Below are 23,554 nucleotides of genomic sequence, written 5' to 3'. Positions count from 1 at the left end.
TACCCACGGTGGCAGATGCAGATGACAGCAGAGATTTGCCCCATGAGCCCCAGCCGGCCCATCCTCCTTCCCGTGGAGGGGAATCCACAGCCTGTGGAGAAACATTAGCAGCATGTCAGCAATTCAGCTTATCCCTGAATGGAAAAACATGCACTGGTTTGAAACAAAGAGAAGGTTAAAAAACATCAACAACAGCTATATCTCACTGGTTTACAGCTTAAGTGGGTAATGAAAGAATACCTTGACCTGCATTACAATGTGTACTTTGGAACTGAATTGATTAATGGAGGTGCTGGCTCTGAGGGCTGGGTCTCTAGTGAGAAGGGAGCCTTACTTTTCCCATTATCTGACAGGCAGGGTCATGTGGGGGAAAGATATAAATATCAACACGAAAATGATTTGGAAACATTCAGAGCAACCTTGACACCAGCAACTCTCACAGAGCTGAACAAATGTGTTCTTCAAGGGAGAGTTAACCTTCACACATCTGGGGTGGTGGGCTGAGCAGCTACAGAGGCACGAACAGCCTGGCGGGGGAAGGCAGCCACAGGAAGCTTTGTGAGGAAGATGTCTTCCCATGCAAGACGTCATCTCTCCACTCAGGTGACCCTGTAACTCCATCCCTCACAAGAAGAGGTAGATTGTCTCTATCCTCAGTGGATTCAAATTCTCTTGCCTACGTGTTTGGAATCAGTACTGGAGACTGCCTCATCGCTAGCCACTTGCTGGAATAGAAGATGCCAAGTCAGCCTCTGTGGCCTGACCCAACCTCGTACAGTGCCCAGGGACAGAAGAGAAAGCAGAGTGAGGAGAGTGAAAGGGATATGCTCAGAGGGGCTTTCGGGATTTCAGAGAGCTTCTCTGCCATTGGTTTCTATCCCTCCCGAGGCCCTGCTGCACTCTTACGTTTAGGTTCTGTGAGATTCCCTCTTATTTTTCCTCACTCTTAAAAAAAAAATGTTTTGATCACTGCTGGGCGTGGTGGCACATGCATATAATCCAACCTCTCAGGATGTTGAGGCAGGAGGATGGTGAGTCCGAGGCCAGCCTGGGCTACATTATGAATTCAAGACCAGTCTGAACTACATACCAAGACCCTGTCTCAGAAAATAGAAACAGAAACAGAAACAAAAATAAAGCAAAAGTTTTGTTTACTAGTGTATAGCCAGAGCCTAGAAGAGTGTCTGGAATATAACTTAATATTTGGTGGACAGTGCTGAAATCCATCTATTTTCTCAGTCAGTGTCCTTTAGTTGCTACTTGCAATCAGTGATTCCTGACTTCATTAATGGAACCGCAGCTTTCTCTTACTATCTGGGAACATATTCTAAAAAACAGGACATGAATAAATACCCTAGGGGTTAACTATACAGATAACCACAGCTTTCCACTCAAAGCAAGAAAGAAAGAAGTTAAAGCAGATGTGGGAAAATTCCTACACGGCTTATAAATTCCACACCTTTAGCCCAAGGCTGGTGCATCATCCATCCTCAACTCCCTTCTGCTTCTGTCTTCTACCCCTGTAGGTAAGGGGGAATCATGTGAAATAGTTTTGTACCCACAAACATACAAATGGGAACATTTTTGTTTTCCTGATAAATTACACTGTCGTAGCTAGTGCCAACTCTTTGCCCTCCCTCCCTCCTGTCCTGAGTGCAGGCGTGATTCTTGGGATTGAAGCAGCTGTTTTTGCTGCCATTAGGGAAAGTCCAAGGAACTAGAGTTGCTGGTTCTGGCACTGCTAAAGTACTAAAACAAAGTGAGTAGCTATTTATATCTCCATCTTATTAAGTGAGAAAAACCAAGTTGCTATTTTGTAAACCACTATATGTTGGATTTTAGTTACTCGCAACCAAATGCATTCCTAACTGATGAACCTAGTGAAAACTAGACACCATTCTATCAGTGAGGACCAATGGTGAAGAGAAAATGTTATGACATTCAACTGCCTGGGTTTGAGTCATTTTGGGTAATAAGTTACTACAGTTCTCTTAATCCTGCAATGCAAAATGCAAGCTATGGTAGTATAAGAATGACAATAACCAACAACTTCGCAGGTATTGGGAAAATGAAAATAAACAACTCATATAAAGTTGTGAGCATGATGCCTAGCATATCATATATACTCCATGAATGTTAGCTAGTTAGTAATAGTAATAAGAAATTACATTTTTAAGACTAAGAAGCAAAACGTTTTCAAAGTTGTCATTTTCTCCTCGATCTGGAAACAGGGAGAAGCTTGTTAACATGAATCAAGCCACTCATGACTCATGACTGTCAGCTTTCATTTTTGGTGTCTACAATGATTTATGTCACTTCAGCAATGGGACCCAGTGGCAGTTTTGTACTATCATGAAGACAGATGTAAGCTGATGATTAATATCATTCTTTCAAGGGACAAATTGCTATCTATGATTAGGCAGAGTTAATACACTTAGGGGTGACGGCCTCTAACTCAAATTAAAAGTACTTAATACGCTCTGACAGCTGGTAATTGAGTAGCAAATAGAAATAAATGTTAAATGAGTCTAGAACTTTTTGCTGGATAATAAATGACTCCTCCAACTGCTTTATTAATGAAGTTCTTTGACACTGTGCTCAGATTTGATCAGCTACAAAGAATATTTGTTATCAATGGCAAATATTCAAGGAACTCAATGAATACACTGAATATAAAAACATATAAACTAAATATTAAATATAAATTATAAATATATGTCATCATGAATAGTTTCCACTTTAAATGGACATAATGTCACATACTTTTGAGACTATACAATAGGCAACATAGATCAACTCAAATCTCCCACTATCAAATCTATTTTAAAGCTTCTTTTCTCATCTCCCATGTAACTCACCTTCTTTTAACAGATAACTTCATGTTTGAAAGTACAGAGAAAATGGAAGCCATCAGATGAAAACTGTCTCAACCTCCTTCTTCCTCCCTATACACTCTCAGAGGAATGAAACCATATTGTAACAGTAAATCAGACAGATTAATCAAGGATATCCAAGTCACTTAGAGATCATGTGAATGTCTGTAACCAGTGAGCGGTCCTATGGATATGAAAGAATGTGGGATTCTGTCAAATTCAAAGTTCTTCAAATAGAAAAGATATTTACAAAGCAAGTATCCCATTTAAAGGTCTTTATCATTAAATAGAAAATACATTTACTAGGCCTGGGGGTTTTTGTTCAGTGGTAGAGTGCTTGCCTACCATGCACTTGAGTTTGATCCCTAGCAAAATAATATTTTATTTATTTTAGGCTTTCAAGTTCAATGGCATAAATATAAAAAATTACAAATCTCACAATTCTGTCAAATTCAAAGGCCTTTAATGCTTACATGGAACATATGTATACCTATAAATCTGTTGTCCTCTTTCATAGTAGATGAGGAATCAGGTACTGTGTGTATCTTGTACCCAGGGATGTGGGCAATAGGACCTATGAGACCAAACCTTTTTTAAGTTTTGTAACTCCTGACATTGCTATTCTAAAAAGGGGCTCAGTATAACAGTGGGGAGGATGTCAATTGCCCTGGACGCCTGCAGCTCTACCCAACTATCTGGCTAAAAATAGCCTCAGTTATTTCCAAGTAATTTTCTTCCTTGGTGACTGTACATCACTCAACTATAAGGAAGATTTAAAGATTAAATATAGAAAGGTTTAAAGCATAAAAGCCATTTAATTAATATTTTTGTGCGTATTTGGTTTCTGTCCTATTAATATTTATGGACTTTGACCTATTAGAGTGACAGGTTTTGAAAACCAATTGAAATATATAATTGAATTATTAGACTTTTGAGTTTAAGCTAAACTCTTCCTAGGTTTATACATACTATTATAACATTTAAGAAGACTTTAAGCCTACTCTATAAATTTAATAGCTTTATAACACTTATTAAGTAGTCAGAAGGTTTTGTATAAGCAGATAAATGAGGTACTTAAAATGGAAATAGAATTTATCACTTTTAAATGTTGTTTAAAATATTTGAATGCATTTAAGTTGTAAAAGGGACCAAATATTAATCATAAGGCCCTAGAAAATTCAATTTTGCTAGATTTCTAAATAGAGTAAGATTTGTGAGAGGAACATAAAACCCAAGGAAGAATCAAGTTTTTGAATTTGTAATCTTAATAAATTGAACACTAATTGTCTAAATCAAATTAAGTCTCTGAGTTTTTTTTTTCCTCACACACAAAACACACACTGGCCTACATCACAACCCCACCTAACATAAATCTAACTGTACTATACCTGACTCACAATTACTTCCTCCTTTGATTACCACAAAAATAGCCATGAGTTTTTCTTAGTCACCACCATCACCAACACACTCCACCTCCACACCCATCCCTCTGGGCGAGGTAACCTCTCCTGGCTTTTCATCCTTTCTGTTTTTGGCTACTTCCCACATTTAATCATGCATGCAATTTCTCCATCTTAACATCAGCAAATGAAAATCACAAGCACAAAGTGTTTCTTTCTGTCATGCCTGACCTGAATGAGACCGCCACAGCAAACATGCTGTTCTCTGCAAACAACAGGTTACTAGGACAGATGGCCATAAAGAGACAATTTAGGACTGAGTATATAACCTCCCGGGCACTGAGAAATCCAGTGACTGCACACTTGCACTGACTGTCTTTAGACCCTCAGTCATAAACCTTTCTTATGATCATAGCCCCTTCCCAAACCCTATATAAACTTAGTTTTCTCTCCCAGCTAGCTGCTGACATCTTTATCTCCATGTCAGCCCATCCACACATGGATAAAATAAAATTTGGCTCTTCCCAGTAGCTGTTGAAATCTGCCCCTGATTTCAGTCCCTGCTTGCACCTAGACAGAAATAAAGCTTTTTCTCATAAAGCCTGTGTCTGAGTGGCCTCTCACATGCCATTCATAACACTTTCAACTGGATCTAGTTTCTGCTCCAGGTCTTTCTTCTTTGCCTCTTAAAATTGTGTACCTTTTGTATCCACTGCCCTTTTTACTCAATGAACACAGCAAGACTCCTCCTGCCATTACTTAATGAAGCTATATTCATCAAAATCACAATGCAATGTCTTCCTTATTGTCAAAGCTATGGACTCGCTTTAGTCTTTTTATTACCTGACCTCTTAGTAGCATCTGAAGGTTAAACATTTTTATGTCCTTAAAGCATTCTGTTCTTGTGGTATCTGTATTAGTCTGTTTTCCATTTCTATAACAAAATACCAGAGATGGGGCAACTATACAAGGAAAAGACATTTTATATAGTTGACAGTTCTGGAGAGCCAAGGGCAATGGACTGCCATTTGGGATGGCTCTGGTGAGGATTCCAGGTAGTGTCTCAGTGGTGGTAGTGTATGTAGGAGACACTACATATCAAGACAGAGAGCAATTCAGGGGTCAGGATCACCCTTTAACAACTCTCATGAGAGTTCAGGGATCTGAACTCTCTAAGCTACCTTAATCCCTTCTCTGGACAGCTTCCCCCATGCCCTAAGGACTTCTCGCTAGGCCACACCCCCCAAAGGTCCCATCTCTCAGCATCACCACACTGAGAACCACTCCTCCAACACATGCCCCCATAGAGGACAAATTCATGCTGTATCCAAACCACAGCAGCCTCATTGCCCTATCTTCTGACTTATTTTTTTTTTTTTGCCCATCTTTTAGTATTTTGATTTATTTTCTTAAATTTTTCAACATGCATCTTGTGATATTATGGGTTCTTCCTAGATTAAGCTGTAATCCAAGTGCTGTCACCATTGCAATGATACATGCACAGCCCAAGGAGGTCAGCTGGTATTCTAATCAGGAAAGCCATACTCCAGAGGTAGCTCTAATGAGCAATCCTATTATCTGTGTCTCTATTAACAGCTGATGCTTTGCTAATTAGCATACTGAATTGTGGAAACAGATTTTAATTGGTAAATATAGTAACTTTTTACTAGCATTCTGAATATCTGATAGTGGTCTGGATGGTGAAATGAAAGTTATGGAAGTGGATGAGATCACCAAGGTGCTGTACTTAAATAAACAAGAAGAGAGGTTAGGGACTCAGCCCTGGAAATCTTCTGTCTCTAAGCCAATCTGGTCATTCACAGCTCTTAGAAAATGATGGTGATGATGATTGGATAGTTTAGGGTGGCCAGCAAAGAAATTAAAGTGGTGAGAGTCTTACCTGTTCCTCTACAGGCTCACCACCATATTCTATAACAGAAGTTGTATCAAATCATTGTATCATAATCACTGTACCATATTCACATTTTAAAATAAAACATTTATTAACATACGAGATAAAAAATAGTTCATGAGAACTGTTTCCTATGTAGGTTTGACACTGTCCCATTGTTCAGTCCTTTTCTGTGCTTTGCCTACCGCCTGAGTGAGAAAGAAACAAAATGGAAAAAGCAAAAAAGGAGGCTCTGTGGTGGAACAGCTACTGGACTGATGTTTAATGAAAGGGAAAGTGGAGTATTATTTCCTAAAGTAGAATGGAGTTGCAGATGCTGATCATACACGGGAAGCTGAAGAAAATTTAGATTGTGCAGAGCTAACTGAAGCATTTCTTAATTCTCAAAAAGCTGGTTAGGAAAAAGATGACACAAAAAGAAAACCTGTATTTGACATGAAAACATAATGCAGCAGTTTTCTTGGAAAATTTCTATAAATTTTATCACTAAGAACAACTTTCCCACCCAAATAAGGAAGCTAGACACCTCTGATGTGATGAGAGCAAATTGAAGAAAAGAGATGTTGCCAACAAACCAAGAGGCTCTGCCAGAGGTCTTGATTTGAACGAATAATTGGTGCCATGGACGGTAGGGGAGAATTGATATTTCTCATGAAATGGAAAGATTCAGATGAGGTTGGCAAAGGTGGCAAACATGAAATGTTCTCAAATTGTAATTGCTTTTTATGAAAAGAGACTAACTTGGCATTCTTGCCCAGAAAATGAAGCTCAATATTAATTTGCATGATATATAGGTCTTGGTATTTGATTTACTAGTGTGAAAAAAATAACCTGCTTCTAATGGAAATCAAGTTAATATGTTTGCTTTGAAAGTAATATTGGGGGAGTTATTGGTTTTTTTGTTTTGCATCAATAGCCCTGGTTACTTTGAACAAATGAAAGCTTTCTGTAGTTGCTTCCTTTATCAGAAAAGAGCATTTGATGGCCTGATATGTTTCCCCTGCTTTTCTAAATGTTTGGGAAATTGTCCATAGTCAAACTCAAATCAGAAGTTGTTTTTAGTGCACATGCTTAAGGATCATTATGAGGGTTTTTTTGTGTGTGTATAATTAAAATACTTATGTAAGCTTTTTAAACATTCACCAAAACAAAAACCATGGGTGATAAATCCATGTTTCTGAGATGTCATCATTCTGAACAACCTAAGAAATAAATCACTTCTAGTTAAACTGAAAGTTTTCCTGAAGCTATAATCTTTCAAGTTAAATAAATGATTCTGTAGTTAATTGGACAGTTTAAAATGAATAATTTCAAAGCACCCATATAAGAATCTATGTCTTTAATTACATAAATGCAGCAGTTTTCTTGCAAAATTCCTAAAAAGAATTTCATCACTACCAAAGCTTCCCCACACAAATAAGGAAACTGGACACAACCTGCTCGGGTTTTTTTCACTTAGGTAAGAAAGGCTTATTAAGGGAACATTTACAGATTCCCAGTGACTCATTCCTTTACAATAAATTGAAATCTGGGTCCTAAAAGTTCATGATTCATGGACTGTCTAAGACTTGGACATGGAAACCCACTCAGATGGTTAAGAGGTATTCACAATTTAGGATCTGCTAGAATAAATGAAAAACTTAGGGCTGGGGATTTAGCTCAGTGGTTCCGGTGCCTGCCTTGCAAGCACAAGGTCCTGAGTTTGATCTCTGATACCAAAAAAAAAAACAAAACAAAAAATAAATGAAAAACTTGTACAGTCTAAATTATTGACCTGCATATTTTTCTTGACCCAAACTCATTCCTTACATGTAGCCTCAATCTTTTCAGTATTTGGGTTACTGTTTGAGCAGAAGCCAGGAAAAAACTTTGCAGAGGTCAAAAGTGTTATCCTACTGCATATTGTTTATTTCACTGTAAATAATAGCGCACAGTGGTCAATAAATAGCTTTATATTCCTTAATAAAAAAACAGAATACCAGCTTGTTCTGTGACCTTTTTGAATAAGAATCTCTCTAGATAGGGCCAAGAAATCTGAATTTTTAAGAAGTACCTCAGATGATTCCAATTCACCACCAGACTTGGGAAGCACTGCCCTGTATGGCCAAATAGCAACACTGTCCACCTGGCTTCCCAGGCCAAAAACTGAGTATCGTCCTACACTGCACACCTAAAAGGGGAACTACTCAAACAGAATTGGAACAGGAGCTACTCATCCTGTTTAGGATGCAAAAATCAGGCATATCTTGCCCTGTGTTCCCTCTTTTTTGTCTATTTTGAAAGCAATTTATTTATTTATTTATTTTTTTGGTGGTACTGGGGATTGAACTCAGGACCCTGTGCTTGCCAGGCAGGTGTGGCACCACTGAGCTACATCCCCGGCAATTTGTTTATTTTTTTAATTTAGTTTTTTGAGCTATGTAGTCCAGTCTGGCCTTAGACTCACTATGTAGCCCAAGCTGGCCTCAAACTCATGGTGACCTCCTCCCCAAGCCTTCTGAGTGCTGGGATTACAAGCATGCACCACCACTCCCAGCCTGAAATTTATTATTCTAAAATATTCTACTTTTCCTTTTCTAGGAAAAGAACTGTCTCATGGTAGTCCACAGTCTTGAGTTTTTCTTTGAGAGCACTTATAATGGTAACATTGGAATTCTTTATTTTTGCCATAATTGGCTAAAATCATTGGTGTCGGACAGCAAGAATGACTTTTTTTTTTTTAAATTCTAGGTATCCCATTTCTGAGTGTTGGGAATTCAGAGCACCTTAAACTAGAGATTAGGACTTCAAAGTGTGGACCGGTTAGTGTATGTGATTGTTAATTGTGATTGGTCAACTTGACTTCAGTAAAATCCGCCTGGCAGGTTAGTAAATTCTGGGTGTGTCTGAGATGACTGACATCTAGGCCAGCAAACTGAGGAAGGACGACCAACCCCAGATGTGGGTGGGACCAAAAGGCTTGTAGCTTGGACAGAATAAAAGGGAAAAGAGGAAGAAAGTGTTTCCCTTTTTGGAGGAGGTCCAGTCTCTGCCATTGGCTTTGGGTGTTAGTTTCCAGCTTCTTCAGCCTTCCAGAGCTGACTCTTTAGCTTCTAATGCACATTCTTCAGCCTTTGGACCCAGACTCGCACCAGTGACTGCACAGCAAGCCTCCAGGCCTTCAACCTTTGGCTGCAACTGGACCCTGCAGCACACAGAGCACCATTTTGGATTTTTCTGCCTCTGATCCTACAGCCAGCCATCGGGATTCTTCTACTTCTGGATCCTGTCACCCCACCTCATAAATCCCATGTGTAATCACACATACATTTTATATTGAATCTGTTCTTCTAAAGAACCTTAATATAGTGTATAATAAAGTCCCACCAGATCCCTTGCGACAAATATTACTCTCAACCAGTAACCAAGACAAACCTCTCTGAATTGAGGGTGAAGACCTTCCTGACTGCTTACGACTGATGTAAGTACCCAGGGAAGGCTTCTACTGTGCTATAGGACATGCTATGATTGCTTTTATACAGCACTGTATTCTCTAAGGTGACTGTGTGTATCCTGAAGGCAGCTGCACCACTCAGATTCCTGGGCATAAAGCATGGTGGCTTGGAGCTGGAAGAGGTTGTAGAGAATCTGATCCCACCTCCAACATTCAGTGCCTGTTTTCAAATGGATTCTTACAGAAAGGTTCAACTCCAATGGCTGAGTCTGTACATCTGAATGGACCATATAGAAAAAGAGTCCCAAAGACAGAGATGGCTTTTTTGAGTGCATAGAGGAAGTGATCCTTCAAAGCAGGGATTTGACCTCATCTTATAGGCTTCTGGTCTCATCATCTTCTCTGGTCTCGTCTTGTTTACATCACCCTATTAGTTAAGGTACAGCCTGCACTCTGAGCCAGGCAAGGATGAGGCTAATGCTATGTGGATTTTAAGAGGACCCAGACCCAAAGTTACTGTGCAGATCCAAATCACTCATAGAAAGATAAAGACATTTCTGCATACCTTGTCAGAAAATGCATTTTTTAGAAGATACTAATGTATACTTTCTCCAAAGCTTCTTCAGGGCTTTCTTCTGCCAGGGCTTTTGTTTATCTGTTTTTCAGTAGAGCAAACATTTTCCCATATGGACTTTTTAAAAGAGATTCTAAAATTTTATCAGGCTTAGATATACCTGGGATCAAATAAGTTTTGTTTTTTTTTTTTGGTACCGGGGATCGAACTCAGGTCCTTGTGCTTGCGCAGCAGGTAGCGAAATCACTGAGCTAAATCCCCGGCCCCTGATCAAATAAGTTTTTGAGCTTGGCTGTTTTCCTATTAAATCTGCCATTCCTTGGGGGCCTATGTTCAAGATCCAAGTAATCAACCTATAAATGAACTTTTCATTCAAGGTGTTTTTTATTTTTTTAAAGAATTCATTTTCTTCTAGATCAACACAGAAAGAGTTGGTCTCATCATTGCAAAAATGATGAGCTGGGTATGGTGGTACATACCTATAATCTCAGCACTTTGGGATGCTGAAGGAGGAGAATCACATGTTTAAGCCCAGCTGGGACAACTTAGAGACTTAAGAAGACCCTACAGTGGACCCTCGAGTTACAACTGGTCTGACATGAATAACTTGGGTTACAACTGGAATTTTAGTTTTATCTTACAAACAAATTCTTGAGTTATGACCTGAATGCCAGCTGCTTGTGCTCCCAGATGGTCTCAGATACAGATTTAACCCTTAAAGAGTTCTGGAAAGAACATTACAACATCCTTTCTTGTGTGGGGTTAATTGAGAAATCCTGGGCCAATGTCTGTCCAAGGACACTGAGATCTGCCTGTATACAGGAGAGAGGCTTTGAAGGCTGTGTAGGGCCCTCCTGAACAAATTGAGTTTGTAAGTCAAGGGTCCATTGTATCTCAAAAAGTAAAAGGGGCTGGATGTAGCTCATGGCGAAGGCCTTGGATTCAATCCCCAGTACTACAGGCGGGAAAAGTATTCAACAAAGGACAAGTAAAAAGATACATTAAAAATACTTGAAGATTAGAAACCAAATAGATTTCTTTTAATATAAGAGGTAATCAAAATATACAAAAGACACATTGTCTTTAGTCCTGCTCAAAATCCTCTCCCTCATTTTCAACACACTTATCCCATCATTCTTGCCACTTTATGAAGCGATTCCGGAAGTCCTCTTTTACGTGTGTCTTTACAAAGTGTGATTAAAAATACAGTGAATGCTGCTGTTTGAGTCCTATCCAACAGAAACGCACGTTCATAAAGACATTACGATGTGTCCTCATCCACTTTATTCCCTGTATGTGACACCGTGCAAATTTTGGTTATTCCCCAAAGTCAAAATGACCATGAAAGGTCATTGAATTAAAAGGTTTTGAATTCAGGACATCAGGGCAGCCAGGACAGCACAATTAAAGACATGCATAAAAAAGGCCTTCCAGAACTGCTTCAGAAGGTGGCAAGAAGAATGGCGTAACTGTGTTTGAAGCACAGGGAAGCATTTTGAAGGGGATTAATGGCAATGTGTCTTCTAGTGCAATAAATTTTTTTTAAAAATTAAACATATACTGTATTTTTATCACAACTTGTATTAACTTAACTCAGTAAAAATAACCAAGAAAGACAACAGAATACCTTTTATGGTAATCCTTTAAAAGAGACTAAATTTGTGTCTACAGAAAGGGTTTAAATAGGACCTAGGTGAAAGAGATCCTCTCTTCTCAAGGCCCTATCACCTATATCAATTTCCTGCCCTTCTTAGGACAGACATACCCACAGGTGTCTCCTCCATGCCTTGGTTCTACCTGAGCTCCTGCTGCCTCCCCAAATGGATTAACCCATCATGTGACTGACAGATGAATGGGTTCATGGGCATCTGGAGAGAACATGCACTGTTGTAATGGCCAGTTTGGTGAGGTCTCCTGTAGACTCCCCGTCTCTCATCATGTCATGCCCTGCTCTACCTCAGGACTCTGCCAGGCCCTCACCCTGTGTGGCTCCTTGGCCTTGGACCAGAACTATAAGCCAAAATAAACCTCTTCTCCTTATAACTTACCTGGTCTGTGGTACTGTGTTATAACAAAAAACAGTCTAAGATAGTAAACATCATGAAGAACCCATATAGAAATGAACGGAATGGCCATTCTTACCAGATGGCTCTGTTCCCTCAGGGGTATTTCAGATCCAGGTTCTCCCTCGAGGCTGACAGACTCAATGCACTCGGCAAGTGCATCCTCAGTCACTTCTCTGTTGAGAGGGGGCTCCAGGGCACTGGACGGCTCTGGGTGCCTGTGGGCAGCAGTCTCTGCACCATGACCAGCTGCATTCTCATGCAAATCATCTCCTCCAGGGTCCAACGGTGCTGGCTCATGTGAACACGTGGCTAAACTGCAGTGCACTGGTGCATCTTCAGGTAAAGAATCACTGGTGGGCATCTCGGGCATTTGTGCTCCATCTCCAGTGGCTAAGGTGTCACCAGCATCATCAGACATTTTAATATCTGTCAACATGATTACAAATACTTTATGCTTTAATGTGAATTGTAAAGCTTTCATTGAAAGCTATGAATAATTCAATTAGGCTGGTGGTGGTTCTTCTAACTTCTACTAACAAGTAACTTTACATAACCTTATTGTAGCTTGAATAATGGCCTCCAAAGTTATTCATCTTCTACTCCCTGGAACCTGAGAATGTTCTTTACATGACAAAAAGGATTTTCAAGATGTGATTAGGACTTTGAGACAGGAGGGGGGCTATCTTGATTTACCTGAGTGTCCCCAACAGACAACCAGAGGGAGCTATGACTACAAAGAGAAGGTGATGTGACAACAGGAGCAGAGGCTGGAGTGATGCACTATGAGGATGAAGGAAGGCAACACAAGCCAAGGAACACAGGCAGCACGAGAGGCTGCAGAAGGCAAGGAAACCATTCTTCCTCTGAGACTCTAGATGAAAGCAGCCCTGCCAGCACCTTGACTTTGGCCCAAAGAAACTAATTTTGGACTTCTGACCTCTAGAACCAAAATTATTTAATCTGACTTTATTACCTTTGTAGCAAATAATGAGATAGCCTAGAGAATACTTGAAAGGTTATTTTAAAAAAGGATCGGTCATTAGCTTTGCAGTGTCACTAGGGATACACAGCAAGGACGTACATACACACAGGTGTGCTTTGTTGGGGACCAGCTGGGAAAGGTCTGGGCTCTGGCTGGACAACAGTTTAGTCAGGAACGCACACAGGTGAAAGGGAGATAAATGACATATGAAGCCAAATGAGAATGTAGCCATTATACAGTAACCTACCAAGTAGAAAACTTTAGAAGCTTATAAGTTATTGATATCATATAGAATGGCACTGTTCAATACAACTTTGTGCGATGAAGAAAATGTTCTGTACACGCACTGTCCAATAAGTGGATACTGAGCACCTGGACCATGGATAGTGCAACTGAGAACTAAACATTTCATTGAATTCAGTTTTAAATAATTTACATTCTTATGGGCATGCGTTGCTTGTGGCTGCCTTAATGGATAGCATAAATGGAGACGACTGGTTCAAGAGGATGTCTGATCTAAAAGGAAGGCAAAGAGTTCTCACTATACAAGCCGAGTCTCAGGCGAATCAATGGGCATTTTTGTTGACTTTAGTCTTTACCAACTGGCCAAATCTCATGTTGCTGCTGAAACCATGCCACGTGAGAAGCCATTTAACACACTGGCTGCATGGTGGGACAGGCTTGCTCCCATGGCTCATGCTAAGGCACTGGACCCCTCAAGCAGCCATTTTGGTCTTTTCTAATGCTCCATCTCCTTGGGTGGGTCACACTCCTTTCTGACCGTTTTCACACACCACTTCTGTGCTGTGGCTTTCAGATATCTTCCATTCCATAGACAGAAAGAGCAGTGGTTTTCAGCAGCTGAAGGGAGAAATGAGGAGTGACTGCTAATGAGTACAAGATTTCTCTTAGAGGAGATGAAAATGTTCTAAAATTATGATGGTGGTGATGGATGTACATTTCTGAAATACAAGAAAAGTGATTAAACCTCATATTTTAAAAAATTAATTTTGTAGGATATGAATTATATTTAAATAGTTCTGTTATTTATTTTTTAAATTCCACCTCTAAATAAGTAGTTCTAAAGGCCAGCTGGACATCTCTTTCTGTCCCCAAGGGAGCCTGTCTTACTCTTAACTCCAGAGCTTCTTGTCTTTGGTGTTTCTCTAAACAACACCTAGACTTTTTCCTAATAATCCAGGCTTAAAACTTCAGAACTGTGACTGACTAAACTTTTCATCTTTCCAAGAATATATAATAGCAACAGCTATCATTTACTGAGCAACCACTATATCCAGGCCATTTAAATGTATTATCTCCTGTGAGTTAGACATGACGAGCTCCATTTTACACAGGAAGGAACTGGGGCTCAGAGGTCACACTTTATAAATGGCAGATCTGAAATTTGGGCCCGTATCTGAGACTGAATCCATCAGAACCCTATCTGCAGTGCTGCCTGCCTCTTCCTTTACATTCAGTCAGTAGCCACAACCTGGAGCAATGTTCACTCTTCAGAGCCCATGCCCATTGTTCTATTCTCACTGCCAGGTCCCTGTTTTGATTCATGCTATTTCAGTACTGAGCTCATCACTCCATTGCTACTCCCTCCCCTACTTCCCACCCTTCATCTCCTGGGTTTAATTACATCCTCAGGGACTCCCCTCTTTGTCCCCACTGAGATCAGGCCCCACCTTCAACTGGCACCAGGGCACTCTGTCCTGACACCACTCCACTTACCTCCTGCTAGTCCCTTGCAAAACTTTAAGTGAGACAATATAAGTATCTGTTCAGTCACCGTAGACCCTCAGGAGGCTTTGGTTCAGTCTGTTGATTTTTTTAAACCCATTTTAGGCTCAGGTAAAACAACTACCTCCTTAATTCTTTGTTCCTCCAATTGGATTTAATTTTTCTTCTTCTGAATCCTCAGAGTGCTTTGTAGCTACCTTACCCTGAAGAGTTACAATTCTCTTTGATTTGAGGTGCTTGAACTTTCTCCCCATTATGTGTAATTCTATGAAGACAAGGGTCTTCCTTGTTGTGCTTTCACATTTTATACAGCATTTAACATCACTTTTTGCACATAATGGAAAGGTCAATAAATATGCCAGTTAAGCTGTATTAATATTTGAGTAGTGATACTCAGGTATTCATTGTAGCAGGTGTTTCCAAGTGACTCTATAATTCCATACTGTCTTTTATTCCTTTACCTCTCTGTTAACTGAAGAGATGGTTTTAGCCCATACCTGCTTAGCCCTGTTCCTTTGGGACCTGTGGTGAAGCAGATTATTATGGCAGGAGCGTGTGGCAGAGTAAAACTGCTCATCTCAAGGCCAGGAAGTGAAAATGACAAAGAGGCTGCGGTCCCACCATTCCCTTTAAGGGAATCTAAGAGAAGACCGGACGGTCTCCCACTAAGCCCTACCTCCTAAAGTTTCCATCATCTCCCAAGAGTCCCAACCTGAGAGACAAGCCTTTAACACATGGGTTCGGGGGACATTCCAGAGCCCAACTTTATAGTCTAACTCAACTCCTGCCAGACCTGTACTCAGTGACGAAGCTCCTGCAGATAGGCCTCCAGGTGGGAAAGGCAAAGTGTGCTTGCTGCCCTCTGGCTGTTATACTAAGTACTGGACATTCAAGGTTGGCCACAGGCTGTCAAGGAGTCTGCCTAGTTGAAATAGTAAAGAATGGTACAAGGCCACTGTGCCAAGAAAGGGTTATTATTGTGGATCATGGTAGGGGTGTGAGTTGGGAGGGGAGTAGATTTGATGGGGGCAGCCTGAAAAGCTGTTGTCTTTAGGAAGCTGATAAAATTTTTGTGAAAATCTCTTTCGGAATCAGGACTGGCCTAGGCAAGGGGGCAAATCACAACCTGCTAGCCAGATCATGCCTTCTGCCTGTGTTGTTAATAAAATTGTACTGGACAGAGGCATATTCTTTTGTTTACATACTGTTATGGCTTCCCTAGCATGACAAAAGCCTAAAATATTTACTGTCTGGCCTGTCACAGAGAACGTTTCCTGGTCCCTGGCCTAGGATATTATTTGATTGCCACATCCTACATATTTGTCTTAATCTATCCTGCTCCCATCTAGGTCCTTAGGTCCAAATCTTAAGGAGAATGGGTTGATGAATAAATAATACTTCACTTTTACTTTTATTCCCATGCTTTTTATCTGTAGCTGGACATAATCTGATATTTTTATTTGTTTGTAAGGTAATTTGAACATCCTTATTAGGGGTGGATTATTAATAAAATCCAATCTACTTCACTTTTCTATAAGCAGAAATATGAGAATAAATCTGGCTATGATAAGCATTTATGGGCAAATAAAAGCCATTATAGACACTTCAATGTGTACACTTTGTCCTAAATGCAGTTATACTGTCCACAATAGATTCTAAAATACTTTAGCACATACCATGTGATGTACATGCATTTTAATTAGTTCAGTTTTACACCATGAGGGTGACTGGTTAACAACTGAAGTGTCAGAGAATCAGGAATATGCTCTCCAGAATTCTTCAGCAAGCATTTTAAAATCCATATTTGGGTGTTCACTTCTCCAGAGGGTACAATTGCTGATTGGTATTGCAGGGGATGCTAATTAGCATCAGAGTATGAGAAATCACTTCTCACTCCTGGAACGGTTTCATGATGTGTGCACTGGTGAGAGCAATGTCCTGGTGCCTCTGGCTTTCTATCACCACAGCATAAGATTTCACTGAGTCTAGCAGCCTGTTGCCTTTTGGAGTGGGTTTTCTAGTACTGCTAGCTGCCTGCAGAACTCCAAGGACAGGAGCTGAGAAGTTTGGCCATGTCCTGCTTCTAGAACAGATGCCTAAAAGGACAGTGAGCATACAGAACAGGTTAAGTAAGCCTGCGTGCTAATAAGCGTGCAAATGTGTGGAAGGCTCCATCAGAGAACGTAAGTCTTTTCACATACCTCTCCACAGGGAGGCAGCAGGGGAGGAACCCACAGCCCTCATCTATATCTGATGGCCCAATCACCTTAGGTCATTTCTCTGAAGGGCAGAAAAACTGTCACAATAAAACTCTTCTCTGTGGCTGCTTTGCATTCAATTAGCAACACAAACCCTTTGGTAATACCAAAAAAAATCAGCCCAAGGGTGCTAAACTGATAGTGCTAAAAATATTTACTTTATTAAGTATACTGTAGAAAGACCAGATACTTACATCTGTTTAAATAATAAATATGGTTACCTATTTTAACTTCTAATTGTGTGTAGTTCTAATTTGTATTTAGTTCCATATATTGTAACTCTTTAAATTTTCCTAAACCAATTTGTCCTGATAGATGTTTATTGATGCTGGATTCTATTGTGATGAGGAAAATGTAATCATTTTTAAGATTGTGTTCTTTTGTCTGAAACCACTAGAAACTGCTGTAAACGCACAGCTGTTTCTGAGCAGGGACTGTTGGAGTTCACTAGGACTTTGGATGTGATACACTTGATGTTTTCTGGGGCGACACCTAGCCCTGCCTGGATGCTCCATAAGCACAGTCACAAGTCCTTCCTCATTTTGGGCTTGAAACACTGATCGCAGCAGCCATGACCATGGCTTTGAAGCTAGGAAAACTCAACCCACAGAAACAAGGAGGCTGCTTCAGGAAACTCCAAGGAGAGGAAGAATGGCATATAAAGAACTCTTTGTGGGCTGGGAATAAGTTAGTTTTTCATGAGCAAATTCATTCATCACCTAAAATGCTCCTAGAACTACGAAAGGTATTGAAACAGCAGCATCACTGCTTCCTAAATAAGTGTAAAACAGAAGAGAAGGTTACTGTCTTTATGAATCTGTTTGAGGAGCTAACACAAAGCAGCTAAAAGGCAGAGCAAAACAGCACAGCAAATAAAAGAAAGATGTGCCAGAACTGGACTGATCTGATGCAAGGGAGAGTCTGAAAGTGGTTTTGATATGGTGATCAGGGCGTGGTGGGTAAGAGCGCCGCAAATTCAAGATGGACAGCTGATGGGTGGGACAACGGAAGGTGCTGAGGAAGTGAGGGGACCTCGGTGAGGTCCTGGGGTGGAAAGAACTATGCCTTGGTGCGGTGGCCTTGGGTCGCAATGGTCCTCTGTGGGCAAACAACCCACTCATTCTCTCTGGACCTCCTCTCTTCCTCCTCTTTCAAGCAAGATGGACAACAGGAGCTGGCTACTTTGTTCTTTGCAGCCCTGACTGCAGCACTGGGCCCAGACCCTGATGGTGGAGAAAAATGAGTGCAAGATTTTGAGTTTTGCATGAATCTAAATTTATTAAACATAAAGCTGCCTTCATCTTGCAAATTTAGCTTTCATGTTTTACTTGGTATTAAAATGTTGCTCAATTTATTAAGAAGTGGTGGCAGTGGATGGATTTATTTTTAATAGCCTCATTTGGCAAAATCTGAATGAGGTAACATGATACTCTGTATGAGATCACCTCCCCCAGTTAAAAAAGTGCCACTCAGCAAAGGACCAGGAACACAAGCTCAGGCTGAGAGGCTCCCAGCTCCTGTGCGAGTGTCAAGTAGAGGTACAAGGTCCCACATGCGTGTCCATGTGTCCAACCCGCAATTTTCCAAAACAAAGATGAGACCTATTTGTTCCTCTGTTTAAAAATTTAGGTTGCTCAGTTATTCAGGCTGTGCTTGAACTTTCCATCCTCCTGCCTCATCCTCCCAGATTACTGGGATTACAGATTTAGCAATTTAGCAAGAGTTTGTCTAAAAATTAAAACATTTTTAAAAAGCTGGGGGTGTAGCGCAGTGTGAATCCCTAGGTTCAGTCCCCAGTACAGGAGAAAAAAAATCCTGTAAGTGTAAGAACTCTTGGACAGCAACTGTGGCCCCTCATAATCTAGCTCCAATCTCTGTCTCCTGCAACTCTCTCACCCACCACACTCAACATTTCCACACAGCATCAGAAAAACCTCCACACTCCTTGCACTGGCTGCTCTGCTGCCACTGCGTGACAAACTCCTATTCCCCTGGGTACCCAAAGTCTCATGTCACTTTTCACTTTGAAATCTTCCTTAATCTGCCCCTCGCCTTCCAAAGAATCAATTGCTCCTGCTTCTAAGTTTTTGTGACACCTTGCAGACTTCTGCTACTGCCCTATGCTTTTTAAAATGTTTGTTTCTATGTCACTCCTGCCTCCTGGACTGTGACCAATAGCACCTGGCTTCATTTCTGATCCATAAATATTTACTGAACTGAAATACACTGTGCTCGATATTGATTTAAAAGAAACGGTGTTTGATACAAGCCTGGTCTTATAAGTAAACGGCTAATTATATGGTCTGAATCCCGGAGATTCAGGAAGGTCCCCTCCCACCTTCAAATTCCTTCTGCACTGGCTCATTTGTGCCTCAGAGTCCACCCTAAAGTTTCACTCCTTTGCTTAAAGCCTACAACGTAAGACGTTAATCAGATTCTTTCCCAAACTCCGGTTTGATGGAAGATGGGGGTAAAGAGCTGGTGAATGGGGATGGGATAGGAAAGGGGTGCGAGGAGGAAGAGCAGGCAGAGCGGGCAGACAGGGTTCTCTGAGGATAAAGCCTGGTCCGTCCGAGTCACCGAAGGTTGTCTGAGGTCTTAAGGAATGCGAGAGCCACGGATTAAAGAAGCCACTCGGTTGTATCCTTCAAGCTGTTCAGGATGGGAACTGATGGGGTCAGGAGGACATAATGTTCGCACAAAGCATAGAGCGCCTCCTACTCTAGGAACGGCAGAGCTCAGGCGCCCGGAGGCAGCCGGCTGGAAATACTCATCAGATTGCAGGGAGAAGCAAGGCGACTGGATGGAGGGGCTGTGGGCTGTGGGGAGGGGGACCAAACCTGGCTGCGACGGGAGGCGCGGGTCTGCCGGGGAGGGGGCCTGGGTGGGGGTTCCAGGCCCGAGCTCCGCTTCTGAGGCCAAGGATGGGCGCAGGGAGGGGGCTTCCTCCGCGCCCTGGGCTGCGGGGACTTGGACCCGGAACTCTGGGTAACTTCTCAGACTTGCTCGTGCCACGACTGGAGACTGCAGAAGGCTCCCGGGGCCGAGGGGGCAGACCCGGCGTGCGGGCGTGTGGGTGTGTGCATGAGCGTGGACCAGAGCGACACACACTCACACACACACACTCACACGCCCGCACCCACGCAGGGCCCTCGGCCGCACCGCCCGCCTCCCTGGACCAGCACCCCCCCAGGCAGCCCCCGCCGGGTGGCGCGCCCGGGCCAAGTTCCCGCTGGGCTCTGGGATGAGTGAGTCTCGGGACGAGGGTCGACAGCAGGGTCTCTCCGCCCGCCCGGTAGGAATGGGGACGGGGTGCCCGGGCTCTTACCGCTCCGGCGGCCGAGTGCGCTCGGAGCGCCCGGCGGTCCCGCCCCGCCACGTCTGCAGGTCCAGCGGGGACGCGTCCGGAGGGCGGACGGGGCGGAGAACCCGGGAGCGAAGGGGAACCGCCCCGCCCCGCAGCGCGCCCGCCGGCCCCACCCCTCAGACAAGGTCCCGCCCCCTGCCCGGACCGACCTCCCCGCCTGGCCTGGAGCGCTTGTTGCGTTGTCCCACCATCCTGGGAAACTAACTGGTAGGAGTTGTTTGGTTTCCGCGCCTTCCTTTCAAAAGCATCGGGAAAGCCCTTCGGTTTTACCCGGTAAGGGTCGCTTATCGAGAGTTTGTCATTTCCGCATTCTGAGTTAAGCACAACTCCCTAGCTTACCCTGTCGGTGGGGGTGTAATATGATTTAAAACAACAAACAACAGCAATGGAAAATCACTTTCTAGCAAGACAGTTTGGAACTGTGGCTCGCATCCCAAATGTATTAGCTTTGGCCTAAGGAGTGCAAGTCTGCGTGTGGCCTACGAAACCCGCACTTGCCCTAAGAAAACGCTTGTGCGAACGCGTGTGCACAGGGACGTCTACTGTAGCTGTTTGTGTCAGGGAGCGCTGCTGGAAGAACTGTGAATGTCTCACAATCAGGGACTGGTGAAATTAGTCACAGCAACGCCCAACAGTCGGATATGTTGTAACCATTAAAAGTTATCGTTTATGGACAAGGAAGACCTTTAGTATATGGCTAAATGCGCGGGGTGGGGCGGGGCTTACAAAGTGTGCATACAGCAGGGTCTATCTTTGGAAATATATATGTGTATGTATGTGTGTGTATGTTTTATATAAGACTCAGGGAAAATGTAATCTAGAAAGTGATTCTGAGTGACGTGCTTAAATTTTCTCTTCCCCATTCTACATTCTTTTTTAAAAAAAGTAATCAGTTCAAAAGTAAAGGAAAAAAATGGTCATAGCCTCATTCACACCCTTTCTCTATCGATAGATACTGTGATAGTTAACTATGTCAACTTGAGTAAGAAACTCCCAACTAAATCTGAGTGTGGATGAGGGAATTTACTGAAGACAGAAGAGCCACCCTAGGGAGGACTGAATGGTATAAAAAGGAATGATATAGAAGGGGGAACTCTGGGAGAGTTTCTGAGACAAAGCCGTCATGGTTCGGGAAGGGTGCTATCGTGGGTGAGGAAGGCCCACTGTGAGAGGGATAGAACTCACGACCTGGCGCTTGCGAGGCAGGCAGCGGAACCAGTGAGCTAAATCCCCAGCTCTTGACATCCACCTCTTGATCATGATATTATCCTAGAGACCTACAGGATGCTACCATTGGGAAAGATCAAGTTAAGGACACACAGAATGCTCCATTATTTCTTTCAACTGCCTGCCAACCTACAATTTCCGCAAAAAAATTTAAAGGAAATTTCTTAAATGAACAGAAAATGAAAGTGTTCTCAAAGAAAAATGAAGAATTCACCTTTTGCAGACATGGAAGCAGAGAAGAGTGCAATAACTTTCCCCGGGCTATACCCAAGCTACAAATGCCAGGATGGGACTTAACTCAGGTCTATCTGACCCTTGAGCCTCATAACAACTACTGCATCATTAAACTAAGTACAGTACCTACATGAATGTTCGTGTTCATTGTCTCCTTGTCACAGGGCAGCTTTTGAGGAACCGAGGAAGTTTTGTAGGGCTGTAAGTAAAAGTGGAAATTCCCGGGGAACAACTATGTATTTACCATGGATGTAAGCCACACCTTTCACTCATAAGACATGGAACAAAGCATAGAAGTGACTTTTTTTCCAGATCAGCTCCTTTTCCTGAGGCAAATTAACAACACACAGAATAATAATACCCCTAAGAAACAAATGGGTGATTCCTAGAGGAAGGAGTGGGCTAAAGCCCTCCTGTTTTGGAGCTGTTCTCATTGAAGTGAGGAGTTAAGAGTCCTACCTACTGTTCCATTCTAGCCCACAGTGTGCAAAGGGGGTAAACCAAACCCAAACTTTGCAGCCTCTCATTGCCAGGTGTGGCAATCAGCATAATTGTGAATGTGACTCCAGAGAAACTCTTAAATTGTGTTTATTTATATAAAGCAATTGGCATCATACCCAGAAAAGCAATGTACTATAGCTGAAGCCTGTTAACCTTCACCCTAACTGATCTTGAATTAATGCATATTTCCACACACACGAGACAAATAAGAAAGCACAATAACCATGACTGGGAAAAGGTAATGTGGAGCCTATGCTCTTCTGAGAGTTCTTCTGCAGTAGTTTTTATAGAAAAAGATAACACTATTTTTTATTGTTAATACTGTGGATGGCCCGCCCAGTAGTATTTTGAGGTCCTAGAACCATTCACAAGAAGTCAAAGTCTGTTATGACTTACATACTCAGAAGACTTTATGTTTTATGAAGTCAAAGAAGACTAGTCACAAACTAGCTCACACTTGCTTCAAGGTGATATATTTGGAATGAGACTAAGGCATAGTGTAACATTTTACTTCTTCCAATTTCAGTCACTCCCATGCTGCTGATCACTGAAAAGAATATTACCAACTGAGAAGGGAGAATTCCATACCATTCTGACCAAATTCGGAAAATTCACTGTTAGAAGTCCCTGTCTTGTTTTCATTCTAAAAGCTTGATACAGTAGAAATTCTAACCCTTTCTCCAAAAACTCTAAGTTTCTGGGATTCATTATCCCGTTGGCTCCAAGAGTATCACTTAGACATTCCCTCATCTCTTTCATCAGTAAATTAGAAAAACATCAAAATGATATTGGTCCTATTTATCAGCAGAGAGAAAGATTCAAAGACAATAAGGAAATGAAAATAATCATTGGTAATAGCATTTAGGAAATGTGGTATTGCACAAGTTTGGAATAGTGAAGTTCTAGTCCTCCCTCTGCTCTCCAAATTCCAGTTGAGTTGGCCCTTCCATGTGCCTTCTATTCCTTTCTGTTGTTATTCTT

General features: G+C 41.9%; 1 protein-coding gene across 8 annotated transcripts in view; it reads right to left on the bottom strand.

Moving 5' to 3' along the window:
• Fam114a1 (family with sequence similarity 114 member A1) overlaps positions 1-20,703 on the bottom strand; it is a 93,924-nt gene extending 73,221 nt beyond the window's left edge. For 4 of the 8 annotated variants that reach the window (XR_015441341.1, XM_087187461.1, XM_087187463.1 and 1 more), the window contains exons 1-3: positions 20,573-20,701; positions 12,335-12,684; positions 4-91 (exon numbers count right to left, since the gene is read on the bottom strand). Coding sequence is in view for 7 of the 8 variants with exons in the window: in XM_087187461.1 (XP_087043587.1) it covers positions 4-91; positions 12,335-12,676 (430 nt within the window). In the remaining variant the exon portion in view is untranslated. Of the gene's footprint in view, positions 1-3; positions 92-12,334; positions 12,685-20,084; positions 20,276-20,572 lie in introns of those variants that run through there. The other 4 variants (XM_021246703.2, XM_087187460.1, XM_004867698.3 and 1 more) reach the window with 4 other exon arrangements.
• Between the last annotated feature and the right edge of the window lie 2,851 nt (positions 20,704-23,554).

This window comes from Heterocephalus glaber, unplaced genomic scaffold, assembly GCF_053883595.1.
Source record: "Heterocephalus glaber isolate CG9 unplaced genomic scaffold, H.glaber_assembly_v1.0 deba00001509, whole genome shotgun sequence".
Taxonomy (NCBI): domain Eukaryota; kingdom Metazoa; phylum Chordata; class Mammalia; order Rodentia; family Bathyergidae; genus Heterocephalus; species Heterocephalus glaber.
This window is presented reverse-complemented; position numbering and strand designations above follow the sequence as displayed.